Below are 23614 nucleotides of genomic sequence, written 5' to 3'. Positions count from 1 at the left end.
ATTTCGTTTTTTTTTATATTTTTTTGCTTATAACTTTAAAACAATTCATTTTGGAACAAAGACGTATAGGAATAAAACAAAGATAATTAAATCTTCTATCAGATGCGATTGAATAAAAATGTCTTAATTTATCACCCTTGCTGCAAAATAGCAATAAATATAAAATAAGGGGGCAAAACAAGCCTGTCTTTATTCAATGATTTTCCATCACTTAGGTTACACTTGGAACCTTCCTAATTCGCTTAGAAAATTTTTGTAATGTGCTAAAACCGTACACCAAATTTCAATAAAATTGACTTACTAGATTTTAAATAATAATTTTGCAATCTAAACTTTTTTTTAAAAATTAAAATTTTTTAAAATCTTGCATAACAAAAACTAGATCATACAAAGATTTGTCAATTTTTTTACATATAAAGAAGCAGTTCACCTATATAATGCACTTTACAGAATTGAAATCGGATTGTTTAAGCAGCCTCAGCAATGTTTTAAAGTTATAAACAATTTTTTGGCTTATAAACAAATTAGTGCTGTGGCCAGGAGGGGGTGCTACGGGCTCCTTTATTTATATGGACTTACCCAAGATTTTTATGTATTTTTTGACCCGTAGAACACGATTTTTTTGGGTAACAGTTGATTCGGATGTCGATAAGATTGTTATAAACAAAGAACTTGAGGAATTACATAACATTGATTTTTCGCAAAATAAATTTTTTTTGTATTTCTTGGGCAGTTCTAAGCAAAAAATGTTCTTACAAGTTTTTTCGTAGGATGCATAGTTTTCGAGATAAACGCAGTGGAACTTTCAAAAAATCGAAAAATTCCAATTTTTGAACGCGAATAACTTTTGATTAAAAAATAAAATAGCAATTCTGCTGACAGCATTTGAAAGTCTAAGTCAAATTATACCGGTTTTAATTATTTGCATTGCTAAAAATTAATTTTTTTATTATTAAACAAAGCTATTTGTTTATAAGCCAAAACATTGTTTATAAGTTTAAAACATTGCTGAGGCCCCTTAAATAATCCGATTTTAATTCTGTAAAGTGTATTAGATAGGTAGAACACCTCTTTCTATGTAAAAAAATTAGACAACTTCTAAATGATCTACTTTTTGTTCAGAAAGATTTTAAAAAATTTGAACTTTTTTAAAAACATTTAGATTGCAAATTTATTATGCAAAATCTATTAGGTCGATTTTAACGAAATTTGGTACACGGTTTAAGTATGTTACAAATAATATTATAAGCGAATTACTAAGGTACCACCAAAGTGGTTAAAAACATTGAATAAAAACAGTCTTATTTTGCCCCCTTATTTTGTATTTATTGCTATATTGCAGAAAAGGTAATACGTTAAGACATTTTTGACCAGTCGTATATCATACAAAATTCAATTATCTTTATTTTATTTCTCTACGACTTTGTTCCAAAACTAATCGTTTTAAAGTTATAAGCAAAGAAAATAGAAAAAAATCGACGTTTTTCGAAATTTTTAATATTTTAATTTTTTTATTGATGTTCCGGGCATATTTGAGGAGCATAAGTCAATTATTATTACTGAAGGTGCCACCTAACTTTATCTGCAAAAATCCGAATGCCACCTCTCACATCCAAAAATAGACGTTTTTTCACAGATCCTTACTGGTCTATACCCCAAATTAAAAAAAAACATTGAAATTGGCCTATTTTCAGGCAAAAAGTTTTCATTTAAGGTGCTATGAAAATCATTATTTTTCAAAATATTCTACAATTTTTATAATGTGTATAAATCGCATTATTAAGTAGTAGGGTTAATAGATGTACTCACGCACTTTTAAATGTTAATATTGATAAATAAACAAATTATGAATTTTTAAACTTGGATAAACCATCTCGGCAAAAAATGGTTCTAGATTTTTTTTTCTTTTGTAAATGTGTCAAAAGCTACCAGAAACACGAACATCGAAAAATATGAATTTAGAAAGAATTTAGAAATAATTCTTTCTAAATTCATATTATTTGACACACCTCGTATAAAATTAACAAACTTGTATAACTGATGGTTACATCTTGAGGTTTAGACCATGCACAGATTTTTATGAAGAATAACTTTTTTTCCTAAAATTATTAATAAAAGAGTTATTACATGTCTAATAAATAAAAATGATGTTCGAAATCGGTAATTTAGGAAAATTTCAGATTTTTTTTTGGAGTAGAAGGCTGGTATTGCATATTTGAATATAGCTTTTAATTACAAATAACTTTTCATAATACAATTTTTTGGTATTTTGAAATATAAAGGTAGTTTGTTCTTGAGCGAAATTAATATTTTTTGACATACCTCGTATACTGTTGACAACATTTGATATCTTTGCATCTTAGGTTTTAGACTATGCAGAGCACTTTATAAAGAATGATTTTTTTCGTAAAATTGATATTAAAAAAGTTTCCCATATGGTTCTAAGTTACGCAACATCCTGTATAAAAGATTGTTTCTTCAGCTTTGCAGAAAAAAATTGTAAAAACCTTAATAAAAACATTAAACTACCGCAGCAGTTAAAGAAGTAAATGTGCAAAAATTACCAACTTTTAATTATTTAAACAATGATCCCCTCATATTATGAATCATATACTTTCTTAAAAATATCTTTTCTTTTAACCTAAACTTTGATAAAAAATTTATTCCAACCTGTACGGAATTACATTTTAATTTACATGTATTGTAATTTTATTTGATCGGTCTATAAGTTTTATAAAAAAAACTAAAATTGACAACATTTCTTGTAACACTCGATTCACTTTCAAATTCCAACAAAAAATAGGTTGTGTGTCCTGCACGTGACGATGATATAATTTTATCGTCTAGAGTACGCCAATGTATTAAGCACAACGTGTTTTTATACCGTCTCGAATAGTATAAAAGACGAAACGGAAAGCCATTTGATCATTCTCGAAGTATATCCTGACCATATTCCGAAACCTTCCGAACCCCGTCGTCTTGGCGAGTTGAGCGATTTTGACGGTTCACAACCACATCCCCTACGTGAATTGAACGTAGATCCTTTCATGTCATCACTCGCGAGTTGAAATGCTATTCCCAATCCAATTGATCGTCGTTTATTATAATTTATTAATGTATCAAATATCGTCACATCGACCCGAGATTTACGAAAGTCCGATATGTAAATTGTAAATATATTTTGATAACGAAATTAACAATTAATTAACTCTAATTATCTTATCATTTGTATGTTTTGATTTTAAAATAAATGCTTTAGCCTCAATAACTATTTGGCAACGTATTACTTTTCACTAAATTGTTAAGCACATCTTGTCTGATTTTCATCCCAAGTTGTGGCAATAGGTTTCTTAATTGCTCAAGAGTTTCAGGACGTGGCTCTCGTGCATCTAATGCTCTCTGAAGTTGATTCCAAGCATGCTCAATGCAGTTGAGATTAGGAGACCTCGAGGGTAATGGAACCTGAGGAAAACCTGAGCTTCAACTACAGTGATAGACCCGTGCAGAGTTGCATCATAATTAAGAGAAAGGAAGTCTTGACCAATAGCAGCGTGAAAATGTGGAATAATATTGTTCATGACTTCATCTCTATAAATCACACTGGTTATATTCCTGTTAAAAACTATTATGAGGGGCCCACATCCTCGAGCGCCTAGTCACCGAACTGGACATAGACCAGAGCGGGTACTTGGCGCCCGAGCAAGCAAAACAGATCGAAGATAAGTCACTAGAGATAGCGGGAATAGAGCGCGTCACGCTGGCCTGCATTGATCGGGGTAGGATTTCATATGGGAGTCCGTGTACCCAAGACTCCCATATGATAAGCACTTTGCTGATTGAGAGCCCCTATAGCGCATCAGAGTGCTATCGGGGAGTAAGTGGATGGTCTGGAGCATTGAAGCAGGGTGGAGTAATTCCTGCTTACGGGAGTTAATCCTCCTCGCCCCAATGCATTGTATCACATGAATGTCATTCTCTAGGGGTGAGCAAGTCTCTCAGGCTGGGTTAAATCACTATGCTTGCTTGCTTGCTTCAAAACTATTATGTTTGTTCCGCCATCAAAAGAAATTCCACTCCAAATTGGAACAGTACCTCTTCGAAATGGACGAATTTCCTGGACAAGTACATGATTTCTCGGAATATCGGAATACCTTCCAAGCGAGACTCGCTAGGTAAAAAGTACAGATTTCCATTCGTCCTCCCAATTTCGATGTTCCAGAGAACAAAGCTAGTTTTTGGCGTGTGTGCTCTGCAGTTAGTGGAACTCTTTTTAAAATGTGCTTTTAGCCTTGACGTTAAAGTGACCTCAAATAGCCTTCGATGTAGGGTTGCTACTGAAATTGCAGTTCTCTTCGCATTAAAAAAGCTCCCATTCAGGATTCTACAGTGGCGTTCTTTGAGCTGATAGAGTAATGCAACGATCCTGAGCGGGCAAAGTAACTCTCGGCTGAAAACTCCAGTTTTTGGAGTTTTGAGCCGTTCCGCAGCATTTCCCGTTTCCCGTAAACGATTGACTAACCAAGAAACTACATTTTGCGATACATTAAAACTTTTACCTATATTAACTTGCCTAGCCCCAACCTGGATCATACCAATAGCCACATTTGACTCTGCTACACTTAACGTCCTTCTTTCTATACCTCTACACTAAAAAACTTCGAAATGCTAAGGATTGTTTAGAATTCTGTACAGTTCAGAGACAAACTGAACACATACTGAACGTAATTTATGCCTTCTAAATTATTGTGATAAAAATGTACTGATCATTTTGTGTGAATAAAAAAGGGTTTAATGTGATTGTTTACTTCTCACTATCCTCAACCTTTGGCGAGCAGTTTATATACAGGGTGTTTCATTAATAATTGTCCATATAGTAACTGGAGAAACCTTAGCACAAAATACGAAGATTTAACCTAAAACACTTAAATCAAATGTGGTTCCTTACCGAGTTACAGGGTGTTTTATCTAAAAAATTTAAAACTATTTTTGCTCAGCATTTTAAGACTATTCGACATATCCTTTTTATACTTGGCAGGACAACTTGTACTATGTACTATAGAACTATACAAACTACTAAATGTAGGTACTATACAAACTACTAAATTATGTTAAACAAACGTTTATGGCTATTACCAGAGGCGTAGGACGGGGGAAAGTGAATGGTTGACCCTTTCCAAATTCTACGCCACTGGCGAAATTGTTATTTTAGTTTAACTTTTGGATTCTCCAATACTTTTATGAAAATAATATACTCTTCATTCGTAACGATAAAGTCATTAGTTTTCGAGATATTTGAAGTTAAAAATGAAACGACACGGTTATTTTGATCAGTGTATTGTGTCGCTTCATTCTTAATTTCAAATATCTCGAAAACTAATCATTTTATCGTTACGAAAGACAGTATATTATTTACATAAAGAGTATTGCAAAATCAAAAAATTACACTAAAATAGCAATTTCGTCAGTGGCGTAGAATTTGGGAAGGGTCAACCAGTCACTATCCCCTGTCGTACGCCTCTGGTAGTATCTAGAAACGTTTATTTATCTTAATTTAGTAGGGTGTAAAGTGCCTACACTGTCTGCCAAGTATGATAAGGATATGCCAAATAGTTTTAAAGTACTGTGTACAAATAATTTTTAAATTTTAATCATATGAATCATATCATAAATTAATCAAAATAAATGTGCCGTTTCATATTTAACTTCAAATATCTCGAAAACTAATGACTTTATCGTTACCAATGAAGAGTATATTATTTACGTAGAAAGTATTGTAGAATCTAAAAATGGTACTAAAATAGTAATTCCTCCAGTGGCGTAGAATTTGAGAAAGGTCAACCATACATCATCCCCTGTCGTACGCCTCTGGTAGTAGCTATAAACGTTTGTTTATCATAATTTAGTAGGGTGCCTAGTAGTCGCACTTTCTGCCAAGTATAAAAAGGATACGTCGAATAGTTTTAAAATGCTGAGCAAAAATAGTTTTTAAATTTATAGATAAAACACCCTGTAACTCAGTAAGTAACATTTTATTTAAGTGTTTTAGGTTAAATCTTAGTATTTTGTGCTAAGGTTTCTCCAGTTACTATATGGACAATTATTAATGAAACACCCTGTACACGAAGTATTGGTATACCTTATGAATGTCTTCTGCGTTAAGTTAGTTTAATCGTAATATTATAGGCCTGGATCTCGCGTATCAAAATCGTTGATTAATAGCAAGCTGAGAATTTGTTTACAGCTTACCGGTGTCTAGTCGGACAAACTTTGATGTACGGAAACACTGGAACAGGGGAAATTTTAATTGTGGAACAGGTTAAAAGCTTAGAACGTCAGACTACGAAAACTTTATTTGTATTTTGTCGGACAGAACTTCCAATTTGTTTGTTACCCTTTCATTAAATTATCATGCAAAATCAGACTGCTTTTTATCACCAACATAATTCCTGGCATTTGACATGTTTTACGTGTCGGACTTATTAAAATGCCCAACATATTTGTCGGACAAACATTTTTTTAGATATTATATAAAGTTTGCTATTGAAAAAATTTAAAAATAACCTGCTAGTTTTCACAATCATAAACTTGTGAGAATGACAAGTTTCACAATTAAAATCACGTTCCACAATTAAAACTTTCCCTGTGCCAGTGTTCCCATACATCAAAGTTTGTCCGACTAGACACCGTTAAGCTATTAACAAATTTTCAGCTTGCTATTAATAAACTTTATTTTGAACGCGGGATCCAGGCCTATTAATCTAATTTTAATTGAGCTGGATACTATTTATAATTCATATTTAAAAAAAAATAGATTTTTGTACCAATGAAGTAACGTTTACTTACCACTAGTATATGGAGATTCACAAAGCGTAATGAAGTCTATAACATTATGTTCCATTTCTAAAACGGTAGTAGTTTTGCTATATACAACAGTTATACAAGGTGTTCTACTAGCTTGGTCATAAGGCATTCCACCAGAAAATATCACATATGCTTCCCTAAAAAACAAATACATTATAAAGTACAGCTATTTAGTTTCAAATGGCTCGTTGACGAGCTACAGGACATACTATACAACATTAATGGTAACACACTAGACAACAAAGGCTATAGCGAGATAAGAAGGTCAAAATTGCACCAGGCTCGATTCAGTTTTGGGTTTATCCATTCGAAAATATATAATTTAAAACTCACTCAGCCAAATTTTCAACTCTCTAGGTGCACCGGGGGGTCCGCTATGGGAAAAAACGGGTTTTTTTGAAAACATTTTTTTCCAGACGCTGTATTGCTGCAAAAAATCTAAAAAAATTATTGAATGCGTATCTTAACAACACAAAGCTGTCTGATTTTTTTCAGATTTTTAGCTTCAAAATTGAGCGCAGGAATTTTTTTTTTAATTTTCAAAACATTTTTAGGTTATGTTGTAAATTTTTCGCCAACTTTAAAATATTGTTGTTCTATGTATTTTTTTCCATTCTTTCGAATGGCATAGGATATATTATCATTTTCGACGTGGAAAATACCTAAAAATCGAAAAAACTGTTTTTTTTTGGCATTTTCTGAAGTTCTTTACTCATAATCTCAGCAAAATACAACTAAATTAATCATCATTTACATTTTTGTATGCATTGTTACATTTACAATCAAAATCAGCTATTAGAACTTGTTTTTTCCTACAGCATGCTCAAAAACCCCGTTTTTCGGCGCTTTTACTAAATAGCCTCAGAAATCAGTAAAAAAATAATTCTTTTAACGTTTAAAAAATTAAAATTTTGTTGTTTTCAATAGAATGTAATACAATTAATACTTAAATAAATTATTTTTTTGCTTTGCACGATTGTTTGAATTTCATATACAGGGTGTAACAAAAATACAGGTCATAAATTTAATCACAGATTGTGGGACCAAAAATAGTTCGATTGAACCTAACTTACCTTAGTACAAATGTGGACATAAAAAAAGTTACAGCCCTTTGAAGTTACAAAATGAAAATCGATTTTTTCCAATATATCGAAAACTATTAGAGATCTTTTATTGAAAATAGACATGTGGTATTCTTGTGGTAGTAGTATCTTAAGAAAAAATTATAGTGAAATGTTGACACCCCATAAAAATTTTATGGGGGTTTTGTTCCTTTAAACCCCCCCAAACTTTTTTGTACGTTCCAATTTAATTATTATTGTAGTACCATTAGTTAAACACACTACTTTAAAAACTTTTTTGCCTCTTAGTACTTTTTCGAAAAGTCAGTTTTTATCGAGATATTTCGAATATTTGTCAAATCCACCACATATTTGTATATGACAAAGTACGATTATGGAGACTTTGTAATAATATGAAAATTTATTTATGATTTACATTTTTAGGTATATTTTGAACCATATTAAAAAGAAGTCACATCTCGATAAAAAGTGCCTTCTCGAAGAAATACAAAGAGGCAAAAAAGTTTTAAAAACACTGTGTTTAACTAATGGTACCGCAGTAAAAGTTCAATTGGAACACACACAAACATTTGGGGGGTTTAAAGGAACAAAACCCCCATAAAATTTTTATGTAAATATATTAAAAAAGAAGCCGCAACTCGATAAAAACTGCCTTGTCGAAAAAATACTAAGGGGCAAAAATGTTTTAGAAATATTGAATTTAACTAATGGTACCACAATAATAATTTAATTGGAACGTACACAAAAGTTTGGGGGGGTTTAAGGGAACAAAAGACCCATAAAATTTTTATGGGGTGCACAAATTTCACTATAATTTTTTTTTAAGATTTTCCTGCCATAAGAATGCCACATGTCCATTTTCAATAAAAAATCTCCAATGGTTTTCGATATATTCGAAAAAATCGATTTTCATTTTGTAACTTCAAAGGGCTGTAACTTTTTTTATGTGCATATTTGTATTAAGGTAAATTAGGTTCATTCGAACTATTTTTGGTCTCAGAATATGTGATTTAATTTATGACCTGTATTTTCGTTACACCCTGTATATGTTACAGTTCAAGTTGATTCTCAGTTAGAGTTGACTCCAACTAGTTGGAGTCAACTCCAACTGAAACGAGCAGTAAAAGTTGATTTTAAAAATTTAAATCAACTTTTACTAGTTGGAGTTGACTCTTCCTGGATCGATTCAGTAAATGTTGATTATACGAGAATCTCAAGTGCATTTTTGATGAGTGTGCGTTTCTTTGTTTTGACCGTTTCAACTACTTATTAGTATAGCCTGTAACGTCGCCCCCGTTAGGTAAATTATTCTGATTCGATTTTTTGCACAAACTTACTCAAAGAAATACATACATCCGTATAGCAATCCTTATAACAAATACACAGGGTGTCACGCGGTACCGCGGTCGAAAAATTGTTTAACCAATTTTTGTTAACCAAATTCACAAAAATAATTTTTATCTACTCTATCTCATATTATGTAAAGCAGCGGTTCTCAATCTGTGGTACATGTACCACTGGTGGTACATATCATTATTTGCGGTCCTGCCAAAGACAAACCATTTTCATTTCCAATAATGACACGAGCCGTCTCACCGTGCCTCGGAGAGCACGTTAAGCCGTCGGTCCCCCTGGGCTAGTGTACATCGACACTAGTTACTTGAAACAGGGTTAAAGATGTAATTGGCGCCGGAACTGTCCGAAAGGCAAAAATGCCATACGATATTATATATTATGAAAGTCAGAAACTAAAAAAAATCAAAAATTAAAGCTACCTCTATAAGATCCTGAAGAAATTTTTGTCATTATTTCATTAATAAGATATTATTTTTAATTATCAGCAATGAGCGCTAAGCGTGTATTAAGGCGGCCGTCAATGCGAATGCGAGTGAGATTCACCATTGGACGGCCGGAATGGTGCATCTCTTTAACACTCACCATTGACGGCCGCCTAATAAGCACTTAGCGCTCATTGTTAACAATTAAAGATAAAGATTAGTAATAAAATACAGTCCTCTCTCTCTATAACTATATGCAAGGGACCGGGAATTTTCATCGTTATAAGGAGAGATCGTTATACAGAGAGAGAGAAAAAATCGTTCTTGTAATAGTAATCATACTGTACTAAATAACTTGTGTTAATTTTCTCTATTGCCCGAGTTATCGATAACTTTTCTTTAACCGAGAGTACTCTACGCTTTTAAGAAAACATCCTGACTGTTCACAGACCGAGATACAACCGAAATTGAAACTTAGAAAGCGTCAATAGTCAATAGAGGACAACATCTGTGTGAAAACAGTTAAGGCACACCGCCCGGACGATAAAAGCGTGTATTACTCAACTTTCTGCATATCGGATTGAAATTTGAACCACCAAATTTTTGCTAAATTGGAGCCACAAAATGAATCACTCACTAATCACTTTTTATCAAGTTACACCTACGCAAGAGCTTTTTCAGTTATTCCCTGTGTTTCAATTAAGTGTTATCTTTAATTGGTAAAATTCTTACGGTTTAGTTATCTTAGTTATTGCCAAACGCAAATGGTTATCAGTTGTTTCTTGAAAAGTGAGGTCATCGAATATTGAAAAGTTATCGTTAAAAAGAGAACGATATCGGTATAGAGAAAGAATTAATACATTGTCCTTATGACGAACCAAACAATGTTTAGTATTTTGATCGTTATAGAGGAATTATCGTTATATAGGGAATCGTTATAAAGAGAGACTACTGTAGTGACAAAAATGTCTGCTGGATCTTGTAGAGGGGGCTATAAACTTTGATTTGGTCACTTTCTGACTTTCATAATAATGGATTTTAACCGAGTTATTAAGCCTTGAATTGCCGAGTTATTAAGCCTTGGCATTTTTCAAATTTTAAATCGCGTATAACTCGACAACAATCAATTTTAGAGAAAAATCACAAAATACCTTTTTTTGCTCAGACTAACCCAAATGATCTAAAAAAAAATTGTTCGAAGTGAAAAAATTATTTTTGTGAATTTGTCTAAAAAAAAATGTTTAGACAATTTATCGATCAAGGTATTGCCTGGTACCCAGTAGATTTGTTATAATATAAGGACCTCTTTTGAGTAAGTTTGTGCAAAAAATTCGAATCGGAGTAATTTACCTAACGGGGGCGACGATACATCCTAGACTAATTTGAACATATTCAGTAACATTTAATTTCTAGAATCGGCTGTTTGTGTGAACCAGAATCAACTTTTACTAAATGGCATTGGGAAGAGTATACTTTTCCTAGTTGGAGTCTACTTTTACTAGTAAATGTTGAATATAAATCTTCATTTTATATTTATAATCAACTTTTACTGAAACCAGCCGTTAGAGTTGACTCCAACTAGTTGGAGTCAACTCCAACTGGATAATCAACTGTAACATATATAATAATATCGTCCCATTAAGGATACCCGGCCATAGGCTTATAAAAAAATCAATAAATCAATTTTTTTAACGTTTTAACGTTTAAAAAATATAATTTTTGTAGTATTCGATAGAAAATGTTGCCTCTTTATAAAAATTCTTGTTGCGGTTGTGATTTTCAAATCTCGCTAAGGTTAAAAAAGCTCGGCACTTTGTTGCCGTACGCAACACCAGTACGCAAACCAGTACGCAAACCAGTCCTCAAGTACCCGTCGTCGAAGCCACTAACTACTTACGTAATAAAAATATTTTTAAAATAATAAAATAAGAAAATCTACGTTTTCGTTTTGATTAAAAAATAACAGGATCCCCAGGAGCTAGGTGCTTTGGAAAAAAACGTGTTTTTTTGATAAAAATTATTTTTAGACGCTGTATTGCTGCCAAAAATCTGAAAAAATTAATGAAGGCGTATCTTAACAATACAAAGCAGCCTGATTTTTTTTCAGATTTTTAGCTTCAAAATTGAGCACAGGAAAAATTTTTGAAATTTTCAAAAAAATTTTAGGTTATGTTGGAAATTTTTCGCCAACTTTAAAATATTGTTATTTTGTGAATTTTTTTCCATTCTTTCGAATGGCATAGGCATCATTATCATTTTCGACGTGGAAAATACCTAAAAATCGAAAAAACTGTTTTTTTCTGAAATTTTTGACTCATAACCTCAACAACATACAGCTAAATTAATCATAATTTATCTTTTTGTATGTATTTTTATCTTTACCATCAAAATCAGCTAGTAAAACTTATTTTTTTTACTAAATAGCCTCAAAAATCAGTCAAAAAATAATTTTTTCAACGTTTAAAAAATTAAAATTTTGTTGTTATCGATAGAATGTAATACCATTAATACTTAAATAAGTGATTTATTTGCACGATTATTTGAATTTCATATATAATAATATCATCCCATTAAAGGTATCCTGCTATAGGCTTATAAAAAAATCAATAAATTAATTTTTTTAACGATTAAAAAATAAAATTTTTGTAGTGTTCGATACAAAAAAACCACTCCTCATGTACTGCCGTCGAAGTCACTAACTACTTACGTAATAAAAATGATGTTATTAAACGTTAATGAGGAAAATTTTTTACCGTTTAAAAAATAAAATTTTTGTAGTGTTCGATACAAAAAACCACTCCTCCAGCTCCTGGGGATCCTGTTATTTTTTAATCAAAACGAAACCGTAGATTTTCTTATTTTATTATTTTAAAAATATTTTTATTACGTAAGTAGTTAGTGGCTTCGACAGCGGGTACTTGAGGACTGGTTTATCCTGAGTTTTTTTCCAAAAACGTGGCTAGAAGCGCTTCCTTGCGTACGGCACCAAAGTGCCGAGCTTCTTTAACCTTAGCACGCTTTGAAAATCACAACCGCAACAAGCATACGGGGCAACATTTTCTATCGAATGCTACAAAATTTTTATTTTTTAAACGTTAAAAAAATTATTTTATTGATTTTTTTTATAAGCCTATGGCAGGGTACCCTTAATGGGACAAAAAAAAAGAATTTATTTAAGTAATAATTGTATTACATTCTATCGAGAACAAAATTTTAATTTTTTAAACGTTAAAAGAATTATTTTTTTTACTGATTTCTGAGGATATTTAGTAAAAACGCCGAAAACGGGGTTTTTGAGCAGGCTGTAGGAAAAAAAAAATAAGTTCTAATAGCTGATTTTGATTGTAAATGTAACAATACATATAAAAATGTAAATGATGATTAATTTAGCTGTATGTTGTTGAGGTTATGAGTCAAAAACTTCAGAAAAAAAACAGTTTTTTCGATTTTTAGGTATTTTCCACGTCGAAAATGATAATGCCATTCGAAAGAATGGAAAAAAATACACAAAATAACAATATTTTAAAGTTGGCGAAAAATTTACAACATAACCTAAAAATGTTTTGAAAATTTCAAAAATTTTTCCTGCGCTCAATTTTGAAGCTAAAAATCTGAAAAAAATCAGGCAGCTTTGTGTTGTTAAGATACGCATTCAATAATTTTTTTAGATTTTTTGCAGCAATACAGCGTCTGCAAAAAAATGTTTTAAAAAAACTCGTTTTTTCCCATAGCGGACCCCCCGGTGCACCTAGAGAGTTGAAAATTTGGCTGAGTTTTCAATTATATATTTTCGAATGGCTAAACCCAAAACTGAATCGAGCCTGGTGCAATTTTGACCATCTTATCCCGCTATAGCCTTTATGTATATTTCTTGCAACATAACATATGCTTCTCTAAAAAACAGAAAATATCAGGAAAAAAAAAACAAATACAACATTATAAACGACAGCTAGTTTCAAACGGCTCTTTGACGAGCTACAGGATATACTAATAGACCACATTAACGGTAACAAACTAGAAAAATATCACATAAATTAACTATTGAGAAGGTTTCTCAAATCGTTGAGGTGAATGTTATAAGTACCGGATTTCACCGTATTTTTAGTCAGGACTGGTAGATTTGAGACGTATGGTAGATTTGAGACGTACGTATGTCATCTCAATCTTACAAGAGCCGGGAATAGACAATATAATATAGACTGATGACTGTGCAATATCTGTGGTAAAACTCAAGTGAAGAGTACAGAGAAAAAAAAGGAATGTCACATTTTATACGTATTGAGATAAACACCAATAAAGGTTTAATTCTTATGATATCTAAAAACTACATACTTAGGAGATTCTTAGCAGGATTCTAGCAATTATTGGTTTATAATCTATATTAATCTATATTAAGTTATTAATTTAATAATGCACCAAAAAACTGCTAACATTCCTTATTTTTGTCCAGTGGCGTGCAGACAATACTGTTCCTTCGCCTGGATACAAATTCTTAAAAAAATTATATAGACTGATGTTTCTGGTTATTGTTCTGAATCGATAGTCTAGTCGATAGTAGTCAGTTTTTGCTACCACGTGGCGAGAAAAGCTAAAATTCATGAAAAAAGATTCCTTGTTTTTCCCCTGTACTCTTCAAGTGATTTCCACCTTCGCACAACGTTAAGCTAAGGGAAAACTCCAAACTACGTGAAATGGTAATACACCAGGACACACCAACCCAAACATCTAGGTGATTCTGGACCGGTCTCTCCTTTTTGCATAAAAACGAGAGAGAAACTAAAAAAACTAAGTACCTATACTATACATAGTATACTTAGCTTAGGAAGTTAGCGGAAGAAAATGGGGTACCTGTTTAGGTACTTTAAGAAGTGTGTTACAAATCATGGAAATCGATAGAGGAGTTTTAAGCTTAATCAAAAATATTATTTATGAGTTATATTATACCAAGTAGAGAGATACAGCCTTTCATGTCCCATAAGGGAAATATTAATAGGAAAAAAAAAGGTCCAAAAAAAAGATAATGCTTCTGGAGTATATATTAGACAAGATACACATTCAGTTCAGTCAGAAATTATAACATTAGCAGAAGAACAACAAGGTTTTAGGTCGGGAAGATCATGCACAGACGTTATATTTATAATGAGGCAAGTTCAATAGAAATCGTTAGAATTCAACAAACCGGCATATTTATGTTTCGTGAACCTTAAGAGACCATTTGACAGGGTCAAATTAAAGAACGTTATGTATTTGTTATACTCAAGAGAGGTACCTCTCGGAATAATTAAAACGATCGAAAATATCTACCAGAACAACACAATAAAAGTAAAAGTAAAAGATAAACTAACTGACCCAATTGAAGCTGGCAATAGGATAAGACGGGGGGATTCCTTGAGTCCTTTATTGTTCAACCTGATCATGGATGAAACAAAAAAGTAAGAACTAAATAGGATGTATAGCGCTAATTGTTAATAATTAAAAATAACAGCTTTGTAATAAAATAATGACAACAATTTCTTCAGGATCTTGAAGGAGCGGTTTTAAACTTTGATTTGGTCACGTTCTGAGTTTCATAATAATTATTTTTAATCGAGATATTAATTTCGCATTTTTCAAATTTTAAATTAGTGCAGTCACTAAAGGTGGATATGAGCTATTACCTCCGATTTCGTTGAACCTTCATCGCTTTGCATGGAAATTGGTGAGTGGTTAGAGGATGTCTCAAGGAACAAAGGTGACATGGTGCCAACTTGCGCTTTTACCCTGGGGGTGGATGCCACCCCTTCTCGGAGGTGGAAATTATTTTCTTAAAAATAAATTCACATTTCGATAGAGGGACAAATTCTAAGCAAAATTTGTTATATAAAGTTATTAAAATAAATAAAAACTTTTTGAGTTCTTAAAGATCAAAGATTTAATTTTTCGTGAGAAAAATGCATGTTTTCAATCGATTTTTGATAAATAACTCACAAACTATAAGTTTTAACAAAAAAGTTATTATTACCAAAATTAAAGCTAATAAAAAATGAAATAAACTCCTTACTAGAAAAACCTTTTAATGGTAACTAAAAGTGAGATATAGGTAATTGAATGTATAATTTTTTCGGCGAGCACCCAAATCTAAGTATTCAAGCTTAAATAACGGGAAAATTATGCATTTTATAACATAAATTTATAAAATATTTGTCAAAGTACTTGAAAATATCTATCAACTGAGTCCCCGAACAAGTTGATTGCATTAAAATTTATGGCCCAAAAATTTTTCAAAATTTATCTTTTAAAAAATTTTCCAAAAAATGTTATTGTGTTTTTTTAAATAACTTCGTTAATTTTTAAGATGTCAGGCTTACCTGAAAACCATTTGAAAGTTAATTCCAAGGGCTATTCAACCGCGTTGAATTTAATCTTAAATCTCCTTTACTTTTTTTTTTTAAATAAAAGGTTAAATGGCCCCGGTTACATGGTTCTCGCAGCAAAAATTTAAACTTTAAACGTTTCTATCTCGGTTATTTTTACTCTACAGAAATAGTAAAACTGGTAAAACATGCAATACAGAAAAAACTAAAATTTGGTTATACATATACCATTTTTACGTATTTTGAGTATTTTTGGAGTCATTATCAAAAGAAAATGAAAATTACGATTATTTTAAAAATTCTGATTTTTTAAATTATACCTTTTTTTCAAAAATATGCATTCCAAACCGGTCAAAATTGTTGAAATAATTAATTATACTAATATAAATAAATTATAGTAAGAATTACTAGAAATTTTGATTTGCGTGGAAATGGTGTATGTTTTATTTTTCACTTTTTACTAAAAAATTCAAAAGGGTTATCTTATTTTAATCATAACTTGCGTAATTGTAATGCTATTAACTTCTTCTGGAACTGATTTGATAGATATTCCGAAGTACTTTGACAAGTGTTTAGCAGGTAAATTTTATAAAATGCATAGTTTTCCCGTTATTTAAGATTGAATACTTAGATTTAAGTACTCGTCGAAAAAAAAATACATTAAATTACCCATAACTCACTTTGAATTAACATTAGTTTAGTTCTTCAATTGAGGAGTGTATTCAATTTTTTATTATCTTCAAATTTGGTAATAATAACTTTTTTGTAAAAGCTTATAGTTTTTGAGTTATACGTGAAAAACAGCTTTAAAACATGCATTTTTTTACGAGAAAAATAAAATCTTTGATCTTTAATAACTCAAAAAGTATTGATTTATATTAATAACTTTATATAACAAATTTTACTTATAATTTGTCCCTCTATCGATTAGTGGTATTATTTTTAAGAAAATAATTTTCACCACCGGGAAGCGGTGGCATCCACCCCCAGGGTAAAAGCGCAAGTTGGCATCATGTCACCTTTGTTCCTTGAGGTATCCTCTAACTACTAATCAACTTTCATGAAAATCGATGAAGGTTCAACGAAATCGGAGGTAAAAACCTTCAGTTACTGCACTAAATCGCGTATAACTCGACAACAATCAATTTTAGAGAAAAATTACACGAGACCTTTTTTGCTCAGAATGACCCATATAATGTAAAATAATTGTACGGAGTTAAAAAATTGATTTTTTGAATTTGTTTAAAAAAATTGTTTACTAAACAATTTTCTGTGGATTTGTTATAAGAACCTCTTTTTGAGTAAGTTTGTGCAAAAAAAAACGAATCGGAATAATTTACCTAACTGGGGCGATGATGCAGCTTGGACTATAGCCGTAATTGTTACTAATTAAAAATAACAGCTTTGTAATAAAATAATGACAAAAATTTCTTCAGGATCTTGAAGGGGACCGTTCAAGTATTACGTAACGCAGGTTGGGGGGGGTCAAAAATCTTCAAAAATTGCGTTACGCAATAGTTAAACGCCCATTAGAGTGCGTTACGCAGGGGGGGAGGGGTCAAAAATCTTCAAATATCGCGTTACGTAATACTTGAACGCTCCCAAGGAGGGATTTTAAACTTTAATTTTATCACTTTCTGACTTTCATAATATAATTTTTAATCGAGTTATTACGCCTTAAAATGGCCGTTTTTGCATTTTTCAAATTTTAAATCGCGTATAACTCGACAACAATCTGTTTTAGAGAAAAATCACAAGACACCTTTTTTGCTCAGAATGACCCAAATTATCTAAAAAAAATTGTTCCGAAATGAAAAATAAAATGTTTGTGAATTTGTTTAAAAAAATTATTTAAACAATTTTTCGACCACGGCACCGCCTGGCACCCTGTGGATTTGTTATAATGACCTCTTTTTGAGTAAGTTTGTGCAAAAAAATAGAATCGGAATAATTTCGCTAACGTGGGGGATGGTACACTCCCGTCTATCAGTAATCAAAAGGACACATAAATAAACAAAAAAAAAATAATAACTATAATTAGAAAATTGTCATACTAATTGAATCAGTCATTTTGAAAAGGGGTCATCTTCACTTTTTTAAATTTTACAGGAGAGGTCAACAACTTTTTATCTTTAAGACTATTAGGAAAATAATTGTTTTAAGTATTTTTTTGGGTTTAATATTATTCACTATACAAGCTGATGAATAATTTAAAAATATTTTTTTAGGTTTGAAAAGACCTAGAAACCGCAATTTTTGGGTTTGCGGGGTATGCTGTGCTTATGGTAATAACATTGAAAGTTGAACCGTTTATGTGTATTAAATATAAATTCAACGAAAAGTGGAAATGTCAAAAAAGTGGAGATGACCCCTTTTCAAAATGACAGATTCAATTGTTTTGTAGAATTCTTTGATAAACTTACCCTGTCCGAGATGATTTCCACTCCACTTTAGAAATTGCTTTACATTGTTCAGGTTTTCCGTCTTTGCTAAATTTTGCTAAAAACATAATAAGGTTAATAAGAAACTTAAAACGGTTTCCAAAAAAGAGTTACCGTGAGGTTGAGAAATATGGATGTACTTAGATGGCGACTTTAAACTCCAGGTTGTCAAGGTACCGTCCGTATGTGAACACATAAATTGCTTTCCTTCGTGGTGCCATGCGACAGACCTCAATTCACAAGTCGACCACCTCATATCGGCCATTTTATTCCTTAAGTCCCACAAAACTACGAGACCCGATTCAAATCCTATTAATAACTGAAATTCAAAGAAAATTATGTTTTTTTTTTCAGGAAGATAAAACAGAAAAAGACTTACTTTACTAGCATCTAATGGATTATCACTTAAATGTACTACCGCACCAGGATGTGTTTTCCTAGACCTGCAAAAGAAAAAAATATATGGAATATGGGACCAAAAAATTCAGCGCCAAAGACGCAACTGTTCTAAAACAACTAGTCCAGGGCGCATCTGTTTTGAGATGTACGTTGAGAGGTGACTCATATTTTTTTGCAGAAATTGCTTGGAATTAACTCATATAGTAATAATTGAGTTATCCTCTCACTCAAAAGGTCCGGAACATTGTTTAAATAATCAAAGTGTCAAAAATGAAGGACCAATTCGACTTTTTTCTTCATTTTTCGATTATAACCTTAAAAGTATTTACTTCCGAGAAAAGTTGCACTAACATAAAAGTTGAGTAATAAAATTTCCTATAATATAGGATTAGTTACAAATTTTAACAATTGTCAACCTTGTTGCAAAATAGCTATAATTGCGAAAAAAAACATAAAAAACAAGCATTCGCATTTTACGTTTTTCAACCATTTATGCTACACTTAGAACCTTCATATTTTACCCAGAAAAATTTTATGATATAGTAAAATATTACTGTACATTTCATTAAAATCGGTTCAATATATTTTGCACAATAAATTTTGCAATCCAGCTTTCGCAAAAAATTAATTTTTTTAAAATGTTGCAGGTCTGAAAATAAAGCAGATAGCAAGTTGAATTTTTTTTAAATATAGATGAATACTATACCTTTCATTTGCAACATATTGCAAAATTAAAATCGGTTAACTACCACGGCGTCAGGAATTTTTTTAAATAATCATTAATTTTTGGTGCTACGCGCAGGACAGCGGTTTTCGATTCACACAAGTTGATTTCCATCAAAATTTCTTCCAATCATTATCTAACATATTATTTTCTTACTCTATATTTTGTTGTATTTTAATATTATATTCCACAAAAATCAAAATAATTTGATTATTGTTTGTGAAATATTGTTTAAACAATTGCATATGTTTAAAAAAAAATAAACTTTTATTCTCTAAGTTAAAATATATTAGTCTAAGAGCTAGTGAACCCTCCGACTAACGGTCGTCCTGTAAGGCTAGAAATTTTTCTAGTGATAATTCATAGCACACCAAGGCTAAAAACCATGACCTGGCAGGCATTAGCGGTGCACGTGTATCTACCAGGTGAATCGAAAAGTGCAAATTTAGGGGGTAAAATAAACTTTCTCCTGTAAGGTTTAAATTTAAGTATGTGTTTGAGTAAGTGATTTAGAAGAAATGTGTACAATGACAGAAGATCTTATGAAGAGCATAAGACCTTGCCAGGCGAGAGGAAAGATTTGGGGTTTTTTCTAAAATCACTCTTTTTGAATCGAACAAATTTTTTTTAGATTTTTTTGAATCATTCCAAACAGAAAACGTCTTTAGTGATTTTTCTCTTAAGTTAATAGTTTTTGTTATATAAGCGATTGAAAATTTTGAAAATTGCGAAATCGGCCATTTTTAACCCTAAATCGGACATTTATCTAAAAATTTTAAAGTTGCCAAGGTAGGTAGACATTCTTTGAACATTGATTGATGAAATTCCAAAGAGTTTTTGCAATACAATATCGGAAACGCCTTTCGTTTTTTAATTGCTAATCAAGCGGGCGCGACACTGTAGTATAAGTGAGGACGTTTGAGTTGGCATAAATTCATTATCTTGAGAATGGGCAAATTTCAAGAGAAATCCTCAAACAGGTCGATTTTTATTTTTAAATTAGGACTTTTTGGCATATATATAATACTAGTGACGTCATCCATCTGAGCGTGATGACGTAATCGATGATTTTTTTAAATGAGAGTCGGGGTTGTGCGATAGCTCATTTGAAAGAATATTTAATTCTCTATTCATTAATATAAACATTAACATAATTATTTATACAGGGTGTACAAAATTTTTTTTTTATTAAATTAACTTTGATTAAATTTGACAAATAGAAGAAAAAATTTTTTTGTACACCCTGTATAAATAATTATGTTAATGTTTATATTACTGAATAGAGAATTAAATAACCTTCCAAATGAGCTATCACATAACCCCTACTCTTATTTAAAAAAATCATCGATTACGTCATCACTCCCAGATGGATGACGTCACTAGTATTATATATATACCAAAAAGTCCTAATTCAAAAATAAAAATCGACCTGTCTGAGGATTTCTCTTGAAATTTGCCCATTCTCGAGATAATGAATTTATGCAAACTCAAACGTCCTCACTTATACTACAGTGTCGCGCCCGCTTGATTAGCAATTAAAAAAACAAAGGGGTTTTCGATATTTTATTGCAAAAAACTCTTCAGGATTTCATCAATCAATGTTTAAAGAATACCTACGTACCTTGGCAACATTGAAATTTTTAGATAAATGTCCGATTTAGGGTTAAAAATGGCCGATTTCGCAATTTTCAAAATTTTCAATCGCTTATATAACAAAAACTATTAACTTAAGATGATTCTATATTATAGGAAATGTAATTACGCAACTTTTATGTCTATGCAAGTTTTCTCGAAAATGAATACTTTTAAAGTTATAATCAAAAAACGAAGAAAAAAGTCGAATTTTACCTTAATTTTTTGAGATTTTGATTATTTAAACAATGTTCCGGACCTTTTTGAGTGGGAGGATAACTCAAATATTATTCAAATGAATGTCGACTCGATTCAAGTGCTCTGTTTAACCCAGGTATGACAATACCAAAAGGCACCGCTAGGAAAATATTGCAATTTGCGGTTCAGAGAACCTGTATGAATCGAGTCTTTGTACTCTTATACAATCTGTAATAATACATCTGTACTCTAATTAAAAATAGAAAATCTATGGTTTCGTTTTGATTTAAATCTGCCTCCTGCCATCCCCCTAATTATTTATTTCCTCCTGCCATATTTATTATATGACTTATTTTAAAGCAATTTCTGCAAAAGAATATGAGTCATCTCTTAACATTTAAATGTACTAATATTTTTACAGATGCGCCCTGGTCTTAACGGTTGAAAACTAGTTTCTCTTTCCCTCTTTCAGACTGATCAAACCTCTTTCAGACTGATCGCCTTATGGGCGCATCCCCGTGCTTCTACGCAGCCGAGATAAGAAAAGAGTTTTGAGTTTAATTGGTTGCAGTTTTGAACCGTTTGTAGTTTTGAAACAGTTGCGCCATGGGCGCTGGACCTAAGAGTAAAACTTGTTATTACAAATTTGTTTTGATTATCTATTTTTTACAAATTATCGATATTATCGTAAATACAATTCTTCTTTTCATAATATAGTAAGGTGTATATTAGGCGACAATCCCATAAGAACATTAGCCTTTACACTAAATTTTTATGTAAACAATTTTAAATAATGTACTTAGTAGTTTGTTCGGTGGTCTTATACTTTTTTACGGTCATCGAAGAAATTAAGGTTTATTACATTTTATTACACCAATAATATCGAATAAATATAGTAAAACACTGAAAACGTTTGTTTTCTATACTTCCAAAAAATTTATTATAACTATGTGACTACAGCTGTTTCGGCAGAGTGCCTTTCTCAAGTGATTTAGTTTACTATGTCTTTGCCTTTTTAAAGTCTTTAACTGAAGAGGTTGAGGAGTGGGGAGCTGTTTGTCTCGAGTTGGTCATTCAGAATTATATCTGTATTTTTCAATTTATTAATTTCCATAGATTCTAATAAAGATAGCTTAAGGCCTTTATTTTGAATATGCAGAATTTGAAACTCTTCATTAAAGAATGATTATGATCTACGTGAAGTGCGTATGTAGAAGTGTCTGTTTTTCTATTTTTAAAAGCCATTTTGTGTTCTGTTATCCGTTTGTCAAAGGTTCTGTCAGCTTGACCGATGTAAGTTTTACAGTCACCACAAGTTAGTTTGTAGACACCACTCTGTAGTTGTTTTCTCTTTCGGCTCTTATTGTTCTTAATATATTTGCTTAAATTGTTGTTAGTTCTGAAAGAAGGTGTTATTCCTTTCTTTTTTATGTATCTGGCTATTTTTGTTGTTATCTTGCCAGTATAAGTGATAGAGCAGAAGGTACTGGTTCCTTTCTGTGGTGGTGGATAGACTAATTTCAGGGCTTTTTTATGGAGTTTTTGGTTTAAAATTTTATTAACTGTTTGTTCGTTATAGCCATTGTTTACTGCTATTTGTTTAATGATGCTTAGTTTTATTTTGAAGTTATTTTTTGACATGGTAATTTCTGTCAGTCTATGTATCATGCTATGGTAGGCTGCTAATTTGTGTTGTGTTGGATGGGATGATAAATTTTGTATAGTTTTGTCAGTATGGGTAGGTTTATGATATATGGAGAACTCATGTTTGTTGTGTAGTCTGGTAATTGTTACATCTAGAAAGTTTATGGACTTATTCTGTTCTGTTTCTATTGTAAACTCAATATTACTATGAAGTGAATTATTGTATGATAGAAATTGGTCAAGTTGCCTGTAGGTTTCTGTAAAGCATACTAGTATATCATCCACGTATCTCCACCAATATAAGAACTGTTTAAACTGTTAAGAAATTGTTGTTTAGCTGGTTCATAAATATATCTGATAGCAATGGGCTTAGAGGATTACCCAATCAATTATTGAATAAATATAGGTACAATTATTAAGTTATTCTTCGCCAAAATATAAACAAGAAGGGCTAGAAGTCAAGAAAAAGCAGCAAGGACTCAGGAACGACAAATATGTGAGC

The 23614-nt window shown here is 31.5% G+C and overlaps 1 protein-coding gene across 1 annotated transcript in view; it reads right to left on the bottom strand.

Moving 5' to 3' along the window:
• The window catches only part of LOC114325993 (syntaxin-binding protein 5), a 307868-nt gene that overhangs the window by 160844 nt on the left and 123410 nt on the right, over nucleotides 1-23614 (bottom strand). The window contains exons 4-7 of the mRNA XM_050652347.1: nucleotides 18895-18958; nucleotides 18630-18834; nucleotides 18498-18573; nucleotides 6844-6998 (exon numbers count right to left, since the gene is read on the bottom strand). Coding sequence (XP_050508304.1) covers nucleotides 6844-6998; nucleotides 18498-18573; nucleotides 18630-18834; nucleotides 18895-18958 — 500 coding nt within the window. The remainder of the gene's footprint in view (nucleotides 1-6843; nucleotides 6999-18497; nucleotides 18574-18629; nucleotides 18835-18894; nucleotides 18959-23614) is intronic.

This window comes from Diabrotica virgifera, chromosome 5 (genome assembly GCF_917563875.1).
Source record: "Diabrotica virgifera virgifera chromosome 5, PGI_DIABVI_V3a".
NCBI classification, from domain to species: Eukaryota; Metazoa; Arthropoda; class Insecta; order Coleoptera; family Chrysomelidae; genus Diabrotica; species Diabrotica virgifera.
This window is presented reverse-complemented; position numbering and strand designations above follow the sequence as displayed.